The sequence below is a fragment of the Dysidea avara genome, chromosome 6, assembly GCF_963678975.1.
Source record: "Dysidea avara chromosome 6, odDysAvar1.4, whole genome shotgun sequence".
Taxonomy (NCBI): domain Eukaryota; kingdom Metazoa; phylum Porifera; class Demospongiae; order Dictyoceratida; family Dysideidae; genus Dysidea; species Dysidea avara.
In genome coordinates, this window is record NC_089277.1 from 15,650,093 (window position 1) to 15,660,580 (window position 10,488).

Here is a 10,488-nt window from a genome sequence, read left to right on the forward strand (position 1 = left end):
GTAGAAATATTTAAAGTAAGAACCTGAACAGCGAACAGCTAGCTAAATGGGCTTCCTGAATGCCAAACTAGCTAGTTACTGCAGCCGTGCTAGCTATGCAACCACAGGATAAATAATGAATAAAATGTTCAGTTGACAGCAATAATGAATGACCATGCGGGAAGAGAATCTGCATGCGGGGGGGGGGGGGAATGGAATTTTCTTGGAGTGGCCTAATCCAGCCGGACCATTTGTGGCGGGGGACCAGCCTGCCACGTGATGACCCGCCAGAAAATGGCCTCTAACTCGCTGGCGACAATAACTGAAGCACTGCAAAATCTCAAGATTCCTCTTTCTCAGGTGAAGCCAACTACAACATCCTTAGGACGTGGCTCATATGGGAAAGTTTTCGAAGTGGAATACGATGGGAAGGTTTGCGCCGGTAAAGAGATCCATGGCTGGATGGTTTCTGACGAATTTACTAGCAAACGTGAACAACAAAAAGCGAAAGAAGATTTCCTACGTGAATGCCACCTCTGGAGTACTTTACGTCATCCAAACGTCGTCCAATTCCTAGGGATTTACTATCCTTCAGATGACGAGTCCGGACTGCCTGTTATGTTAATGGAGAAGATGCAGGAGAGTGTAACATCACTGGTAGAGAAACATGATGATATTCCTTTACTGGTGAAACTGTCAATACTACAGGATGTTAGTCTTGGGTTGAGGTACCTTCATGGCCGCAGCCCTCCAATAGTTCACCGAGACCTCTCTCCTAACAACATCCTGGTGACCCCTCATCTTGAAACAAAGATCACAGATCTTGGTGTGGCAAAGGCGATGATGACAGGAACTAGCAAGACGATGACACAAACTCCAGGAACTTTGGTGTTCATGTCCCCTGAGGCATTGGAAGAGAAGCCAGTATATGGACCACCATTAGATGTGTTCTCTTTTGGTGGAGTGATCCTCCACATCACAACCCAACAGTGGCCAAACCCAAAAGGTATTAAACAAGTAGATCCGGTAACAAGGAAGAGAATAATTTTGTCTGAGGTTGAGCGACGTCAACAATACCTAGACATGATGGCTGGAGGTGATGCAGAGTTGAAGCCATTGGTTGAGTTTTGTTTGGAAGATGATCCTGAGATGAGACCTGTAATGTCAGACATCTCTGAACAGATCAAGAAGATGAAAGAAGTAACCAGCAAGAAGACTGGTCATGATGGGATGGATCCCTTTACTTGGTTGGCTTCCATGAAACTGACATCACAGTTACAGGTTTGTAGCAACTGTATAGTGTAATATAATGTGTTAGTGTGATAATTTCCACAGCAGCAACTGACCCTGAAGGAATCGGTCAATACCACCACACCCGACTTGTTCAGTAAGTCAATGAACATCCAGTGGAAGGAGGGTGCCCCTTTGCCAGTAGCTGCAGCAGTGCACACAGCAGTCTTGTATAATAATGCAGTTTATGTCGGAGGTGGTCATACTGAATCAGATCTTATCGATCCATTCCAAGTTTTTGTTTACCACCCTGACACCAATAAGTGGGACATTCCTATTAAAACCTCCACAAAATATTTTGCATTGGTTGTGCTTATGAACAAGCTACTTATTTTGGGTGGAAGTGGTGGAGTGTATGTAATACCAAATAACAAAGTGCTTGTCTTAGATGAAAGCCAATGGAAAGACTACACAGAAATTCCAACTAAAAGACTCAATGTTAGTGTTGCCAGCTATAAGACGATGATGATTGTAATGGGTGGGCTTTGTACTGCTATAGTTTTAAGTACAACTGAAGTATTTGATGACACTACTGGCCAATGGTTTACCTGTAATGATCTTCCTTATCCACATAGATTGCAACAAACAGTAATACTAGAAGACACCTTATATGTGTTGAATGGATATACCCAAGATGGGCCCTCCAATGATGTGTATGCTGCGCCTCTAGACAATTTGTCCAGTTGTCACCAACTTGACTGGAAATGTCTTACAGATACTCCATGGCGTTATTCAGCAGCTGCTGCTACTGGTTTAGACAACAAGTACCTGTTAGTAGTAGGTGGGGATTCAACTAGCGATACAGTTTGTGTGTGGAAGACTACTAAAGGTGTAATGGTAGCCTCCTCATCATGGGAGTCCGTTGGTTGTTTACCAGTTGTGTCAAAGTGTCCATCTACTATATGTTATGGTAACCAACTCATTGTAATTGGAGGATTTGAGGATGATGAAAATACAGTCAGCAATGCTGTACACATTGGAACTTTTCAACAATTTTGTAGTTAGTGGCTAGCCAAGTACATACTATTCTTAGATAATATATCTGGTTTCCTGGGTGTATTTTCTATTTTACACCCAGAAGTCTTTCTGTTGAGTAATTTTACTTTGCCATTGTACTTAGCTAAGTAATTTAGTAATTATTAGCAGATTTGCTTATGGTAGTGCTAATTGTATAGTGATAGGTAAATGGACTTGTTTTTGTAAACATGCTGTTTAGGGTTTCTTCACAAGTTAAGTGTCTATGATCTTTTTATTGTTTTGTAGTTTTGAGATAAGAGAAGTATTATACTTATAAACCTGCTATAACCAGGCAGATATACAACAACAGCGCGTACAGGTACTTGCAATAATATTGGAACAGGGACATGTGGTAACAAAGCTGAAAATAAAGTGTAATGGCCACTTCAAATATTTGAAAGTTTGAGTGGATGTTCAGACAAAACCATAAAGTCTGGTGCCATTTTGTTTGTTTGTTTTTTGATGTGGTATATGCATGGGTTCACCAGTCATAATTAGGTTACAAGTAAACAAATAAGTATAGGAATTCTAAGGGATCGTAGAAAGAAGAGGTAGTCAGACAAGGGAGGGTGCCCACATTTGAAGATACACATGTTCCCTTTCAACCTTTCAACTGGAAGTGATAGACTATTAATTCCTGGTAGTTTACAAGGCCTCAACATTGTTTTTCAGCTGTTAAATTCCTGTAAAACCTGATGGGAAAGTTATTCACACTGAGACACTATACCCGTATTTAAAAGAAACTATCTCAGAGAAAGGTTTAAAAGTTTACGCGCAAGCTGCTTTTACCATTTAACAACAGTTTTGCTCATGCATGCACTGATGTGGGTGCATGCAGACAAACTCAGGTAGATAGATAGATACACACATAACACTCAGAAAACAATTTCAATAAACCAGGTACATGTCCACAACTGGACTTTGGTTGGCTGTGGGCACATAGCTATTTAGTTTAAGATCAAGCATGTACATTATTGAATTGTGCTATATCTAGTCTGAAGACATGTCAGTCAATGAGAAAATTCACTAAATAAAATAAATTTTTTTTTTAATAATTACAAAGATAATATAATATAAAACACTTAAATAGTGGACAGAGAGGCAAACTCTGCCCAGTCCTGGGATGATGGTATTGTTTATAACGACCTATTGGAAGCATTTCAGGTTGCACTGAAAGCACTATTAAGCTTGATCATACCTAATAAATATTTTTGTGAGAAAGTGCAAACCTCCATGATTCTTAATATATCAAGACACATGGTAGTGTGTCGTGCGGCCCAAGACGCCAGCGTACCACACTGTGAGTAGCTATCACACTACAAAAACAGAATTCAGTGATTTCCTTACCTTTAAGTGGAAATATCATATTTCCACATAACATCATACCTGTTTCCCTGCCCATACAAAAGTCTCAATAGTAGCAGTGAAATTTGTCCCGTATTTCACTGACAGCAGTGAAAAAGTTGTAATTGCAATTTCATTGGCTAGAATTTATGTTAACAATGTAGCTAGCGCCAAGTAGTGTTGACGCGTGTTTATATAGTACATAGTGACAAATTGTGTACATAGCAACGCTAATGCACAGCATGCATATATGCAGTGAGTATGGTATTAACTGGGAATAGCATGGGTCAGGGGGATTTATAAAAGGGGGGGGCTAACTCAAGGTATTAATCTCTTGGGTAGAGGTGTGCAAAGTACACATCCCAGCATGTGAAGCATGCTGGAACTAGGGGGGTCTGGGGGCATGCCCCCCCCCAGGAAATTTTTGCAAAATAGATGCTAAAATACTGCAATTTGGAGACATTTCCACATAAAATTCTATTTTCTGCCTGTAGATATTTTATATACTGCCTTTATATTATAGGTATGGCTATCTGATATCAACTGGGATTCCCTATGTGGTCAATCCCCCTTTTCATCGAATTTCTGTGACGTTGTATTTGACCTTAACCTTGTTCAAATGATAGATGAACCTACTCATATAGCTGGTAACATACTTGACCTAGTCCTAACCAATGTTCCTGACAATATTTTGAACCTAAGAATACACTGTGATCCTCCTTTACCTATCCCATCAGACCATTTTGTCATAACCTTTGACTCTCATTCATCATTGAACAATGACAGTGACTAAAGGGCTACACCATTTCTAAATTACTCTAAAGGTAACTACAATGACCTGTGTTACTTTTTATATAACTCTGATTTCACACCTTGTCTCATGTCTGAAGATATTGAATTTGTGTGGTCATACCTTAGCAACACCATTAAAGATGCTCTACCACATTTTATTCCCATAACTACAATTAAACCTGATAGTCAGCCCGTGTGGTTCAATTCCGACATTAGACACCACATCAACTGTCTAGCTCACTTAGACGTAAATTTAACAACAACTCTACTGAATACAATAAAAATAAGCTGGAAACCTCCCAAAACCTGCTTCAAGCAAAGATCAGCAATGCTAAAATGACATGAATCCAATTTAGTCACTACATCTGACAATCCCAAAATTTACAAATATATCAGAGGGTTACAAAATCCAAATCTATCCCCTCCACTATGTATCACAATTCTACGACATTCAACTGTGATAATGATAAAGCCAATGCTTTCAACAATTACTTTTACTCAATTTTTAATAACACTTCCACTGATTCACCGCCTTCTTTTAACTCCTATTGTCCTGTATCACTCTGTCATATTACAATCACTGAAGCTGATGTCTATGAAGCATTGGTAAGCTTAGACACATCCAAGGCCATGGGCCCAGACGGCATCCCACCCATTCTACTTTCTAAGTGTGCTTCGGTCCTCTATAAACCTCTTCACTATCTTTTCAATCTGACATTAAAATTTGGTTATCTTCCTTGTGAATGGAAAGTTCACAAAATAATTCCTGTGTTTAAATCTGGTGACCCTACCCATATCAACAACTACCGACCGATATCCTTACTCAGTAATACTTCTAAAGTGTTGGAACGAATACTGCACGATAAAATTATTGGACATGTTACTAGCAGAATAAATCCTGCCCAGTTTGGATTTATTCAGAATCATTCATCAGTACAACAACTCCTTTTAGTTTTATCTGACATTTTTACCTCTCGTCATCAGCTGGATATCATTTACCTGGATATCACCAAGGCTTTTGATACTATTTCTCATTCACATCTACTTCACAAACTTCGTATGTTCGATATTGGCGGTGAACTCTGGTCATGGTTTCTGGCATATGTTACTAATAGGTCTCAATTTGTATCAATTAATGGCTTAATTCCAATCTTCTCCCTGTTAAATCAGGAGTACCTCAAGGTAGTATACTTGGTCCTTTATTATTCATTATTTACATGAATGATATCTCCTGTGCCATCACTTACAGTAAAATCTTTCTTTTTGCAGATGATACAAAATGCTTTAAACATATCAAAGTACCAAGCGACATGCAGCTCTTACAACATGATTTAAACTGCTTATCAAATTGGAGCACAACATCTCTTTTGTCATTTCATTCCTCTAAAAGTACCCATCTGTCGTTTAAATGTAAATTTACATCCACTTATAACATCAATGGCAATCCTATAAACACTTCCCATTTGCATAAAGACCTAGGTGTCCTGATTAGTGATAATCTCAATTGGAACAAGCATCATGACTACATTCTAAAGAAAGCCTATAAGACTCTGGGACTTGTACGTAGAACCTTTTGTAAAACCATTGTGCCTTCGGTTACACTCAAACTATATATATCCTTAGTAAGATTGCAGCTCCTATACTGTGCACCAGTGTGGCGACCTCATCTCTTAAAAGACATCTCCAAAATTGAATAACTTCAATGTAGGGCAACTAAATATATTTTACAAGACTTCTCCTCAGACTACAAAAAACAGCTGACAAAACTCAATTTGCTTCCATTAATGTGCATCTTTGAAATATCAGACATAATCTTTTTTGTCAACTCTCTGAAACATCCCACTCCAAGCTTCAATATCAACCTCTACATTTCATTCTCCCATTGTACTACAAGATCCAATTCAGTCAAGCTACACCACAACATATCCTTTACTAATAAAGAGCGTCATTTTTATTTCAACCGAATCTGTCGCCTTTGGAATTCCCTACCAATCATTGATATAAGTTTGCCTATAGAAACCATCAAAAGACGCATCAAATCTCTTCTCTGGAATCATTTTATCACAAACTTCAATTCTACTGACCCACACAAATATCACTATCTCTGTCCGTGTGGTAACTGTGTCAGCAATCATCTTGTCATGAACTTTGATCTCTTGTAGTTACATACTAATTGATTTATAATTAAATAAATAAGTAACTTACTGTAGTTAAGTAATTAATTTTTTGTAACATACTCAGGCCACTAGCACAGGTTGCTAGTGGACCCTCAGCATGGACTAATATTGTTTTCATGAATGTGTAACCACTGTATCTGTATGTAGTTGTACCCATGCTGAAAAGCCTTATAAATAAATAAAATAAATAAATAAATAAATCTGAAGCATTTTGTTATCACTGGGCGAAAAGTTCCATGTCCGCTTGTAGGTAATGAGTATAAAATGGCCATGAAATTTGCCATTTCAGCCACATTTCATACTTAGAACATTAGTAGATTTTAGTAAAGTTTCATACAGAGGATAGAGAAAGATTTACTGCACCTAGAATGGTGCTGGAAATGAGGCAGTGAAGAAATGTACATTTTAACACTGTGAAATGCATACAGGATGCAAAAAATCCTGTAGCTGAAATCAACATTTTCTATATTGTGCATCTGCTTTATACTGCGCTAGTAATATCTCGCTCCTGTGTTGTATTTACTACCCACAATACGTATTTCATTAATAAGTAAAAAAGCACATCATTTGTACAGCAACTATAATTTTCAGTTCACAAATTGAAGTTCTCGACACCTTCAGGATTCTTTTTTTCTGAGGGATGTTACATCACTAAAATTAATGTAGATTTGCTCTTTTACTTCTGTCCATTGAGTGCAGCTTTCTTCTCCTAATCTGTTTCATCACTAGTTATGTATAGTTCTTATAGGTAGCATCTGTAAAAATGTTGTTACAATAAAAATATTGCTATGACAATTTTTTCTGTGACAAACCTTGAATTAATGTATACTATTCCTTGTACAGTGTCATTCATAGCTTTCACAAGATCCAGCCATGATCACAGGTTTCTCCACTGCCTAACTTCAATAGACCACAAAATACTCATTTCCAAGAGCCATAGCAGAACTTACTATGTGATTTCATCTACAGTGCTACCACAAGACATCATCAGTAGTCCAAGTTTTGAAATCAAGCATCAGTAACTACTTTGTAACTTCCTTTGACAACTTTACGTAGCTAGGTGATGTTGATGGCAGATCCCACTGCCATGCAATGATAGATAACACAAATTAATAATGAATCATGAATTAACCACATCTTCTTACCTCACAGTTGCTACAAATGCAGCTCTTCCTATATGTCTTTCTGCAAAGTTCCATGTCAGGGTAGCTTGCACTTGCAGTCATCTATTAAGTAGACTTAACCAATTCACTGTGACTCGGGTAGTTGTACTAGAGATGATGAGTGCTTGTGGAATGCACCCAGTTGTCTCTCGACCCAGGAGGTGTTATCCTCTACTCCTTTTGCCAGCAAGCAACATGCGATTTTGTAGCTGCCAAATGCGTGTAGCACTGTAGCTAGCTACTGTAGCAAAGGTATACAATTGTGGCGTCGCTAGAAACTGGCGGAAAAGGATGGAAGAGGCGATATCTATATGAACGATCATAAATGCTGTGACAGTCTTTATAGCTATACCTGCAGGTAAGTCTGCCATGGAGCACAAGCACTGTTCTAGTTCTGGATGACAACAAGCTGCATCATTCCTAGAGCCTCGTTATTAATTGCGACTAGAACAATCGGAAGAAACATGCAGCGAAGGTGATTGTGTGCAATCTGTGCATGCATGCATGCTGTTGGTATATATATACGAGCATGATAGAGCAGTGACCTCATCCATGCGCAGCCATATAGCTAGTGCGGTGGATGCACTGTGGCTAATTAGATTGTCCACACTGATTAGTATAAGTATTCATGTACTTGAATGCATTCCTGTCAACTTCTTAGTCAGCCTTAGCCTACACTAACAGAGCAAAGCCCAACACACACACACACACACACACACACACACACACACACACACACACACACACACACACACATACACACACACAAAAGACAATACCTTCAGCTACCACTTGCCTACCTGACTGCATCTGTGTGCTAGCTACTCATGTAGGCTGGTGCTAAGAGTCATCGTAAGCATAATCCTTCGAGGGCAGGATTAGTATTATACGTAACTCACAGAAAGGTGTACCATACAGTATCTCATGTGAATGTGTGGGCATGGCAGCCCAATTAAGTATCACCTATACCTTCACCCACTACATATGTTATATCAGAGCTATGGATGGTCTGCCTCCCCAGTTGTCACTAGGTTGCCACTTAACACCTGGGTAACTGTACTGGGCATCAAACCTGGCTGAAACCTTTCAATTACCAAACTCAGACCACTTATCTTAACTGCCTCATTTACTCTCTCTCTCTTTCTCTCTCTCACACACACACACACACTAGCTACTACACAACATTAAATTTTTCCATGTATCAAAGCACTGATTGTGCCTACCAAAGGTAATGGATTTGATAGTGACAGACTGTTAGCAGCTACAGAATTTTTTTGTGATTTATAATGTCCGTGCTTGCATGCATGCATGAGTCAAAAGCAATAGCAAAATATAAGTCCTTTCAAACTATTGGCGCACAGACTAACAGCTGTTCCTTCAAGCCACTAAAATGAATATAACCATTAAAACTAATGAAACAATGTGCTGTGGTAGATTCCCAGTATGCAAATTCATAGAATTGTTTGCACTACACATCACTGCCTGCTTCGAAGAGCTTTTGCTCAATGTGCTTCACACATCACTGTGGAGATTATTGTGAACACTTGGCACTTTTAAGTTAGTTTTAATATAGAAAAAGCTAGCTACCACTATTAGCAGGACACATGTGCATAGATGAATTGCATTCCATCTTAAGAGCTTCTGTGATTGAAACTTACTTGCATGTTCCTGACATGTAGATATGTATTATAGTGCACACAATAGTTGCTAACAGGTGACTAGAAATTCATTTACAACAGAACAAAGTGATGTTATAGTTTAATATGTATTCAACCAAAAGCATTTAAAAGTAGGGCTACCAAAAAAGTCACCATTTAAGAAAGGTCCCTATTTAACAACTGGGTAAACCGGAGCAATGTGAGTAACCTTTCTTGCTCGAGGAAGCAACAACAGCAACTGAGCATCAACCCTCGCTGAAACCTTACAATTACCAAACTTTGATTGTGCCTACTAAAATTCATGCATTTGATAGTGACAGACCGTTAGCAGCTATAGAAGTTTTTTTTGTGATTCAAAATGTCTATAGGCCATGCTTACATGAATGAATAGCAAAGTATATAAGTCCCTTCCAAGCATTGGCGACACAAAGACACTAACAGCTGTTACTTCAAGCCACTAAATGGATATAACCACTAATGAAATAACATTAACCTGCTGTGGTGGATGCCCAGTATGGAAATTCATAGAGTAGATTACTAAGCTACACTTCACTGCCTGCTTTGAAGAGCAATGTGTTTCACATATTGCTGTGAAAAAATTGTGAACACTTGACACTTTAAACACATAAAGCTGCAGCTACCACCATGCAGGATCAGGTAACATAGTTAAGCAGGACACATGTACATAGATGGATTGTATTCCATCTTACGAGCCTCTGAGATTAAACTCTTACCTTGCTGACATGATAGAATTTTGTTCACACATTGCTGCTAAGACGTGACCAGAAACTCATTTACAACAGAACAAAGAAATGGGCAGGTAGCTATATAGTTTATGTATTTAACCAAAAGGTCTACCAAAACATTTGAATATAGTTATGTGTAATTCTTCAACTCTATGAATATGACCAATTAGCTGCCACCACCCTTCTCACCCATGCAGTTTCTTAGCAAATAGCAAATTTTAGGAGAACTTTATTCCTCATGCAAGTCCTTGCACATTACTAGCTACTAGTTACATGTGAATGATGATCACATCTAGTTGGTCTCATAATGTTATTAAGGCAT

General features: G+C 38.6%; 1 protein-coding gene and 1 long non-coding RNA gene across 3 annotated transcripts; one reads left to right on the forward strand and one right to left on the reverse strand.

The window, feature by feature from the left end:
- The first annotated feature begins 240 nt into the window (after positions 1 to 240).
- Positions 241 to 2,573, forward strand: LOC136257695 (uncharacterized). Of its 2 annotated transcripts, none has more exons than XM_066050986.1 (2): positions 241 to 1,260; positions 1,315 to 2,573. In XM_066050986.1, exons 1-2 carry the CDS (start codon positions 259 to 261, stop codon positions 2,272 to 2,274), a joined length of 1,962 nt encoding a protein of 653 aa, XP_065907058.1. In that variant the 5' UTR covers positions 241 to 258; the 3' UTR covers positions 2,275 to 2,573. The 2 variants fall into 2 exon arrangements, with proteins under 2 accessions (XP_065907058.1, XP_065907059.1); XM_066050987.1 differs by having other exon boundaries at positions 1,318 to 2,573.
- Positions 2,574 to 7,129: 4,556 nt separating this feature from the next.
- Positions 7,130 to 10,115, reverse strand: LOC136257990 (uncharacterized). Its single transcript, XR_010702488.1, has 5 exons — positions 8,115 to 10,115; positions 7,745 to 8,069; positions 7,550 to 7,681; positions 7,412 to 7,499; positions 7,130 to 7,354 (listed from the first exon to the last, which is right to left on the reverse strand). It is a non-coding gene; the product is annotated as an uncharacterized lncRNA (long non-coding RNA).
- Between the last annotated feature and the right edge of the window lie 373 nt (positions 10,116 to 10,488).

Excerpts from the sequence above, each read along its gene's own strand:
- LOC136257695 (XM_066050986.1), top strand. The coding sequence starts at position 259 with ATGACCCGCCAGAAAATGGCCTCTAACTCGCTGGCGACAATAACTGAA. Across the intron at positions 1,261-1,314 it reads AACTGACATCACAGTTACAG|CAGCAACTGACCCTGAAGGA; the intron begins GTTTGTAGCAAC and ends TAATTTCCACAG.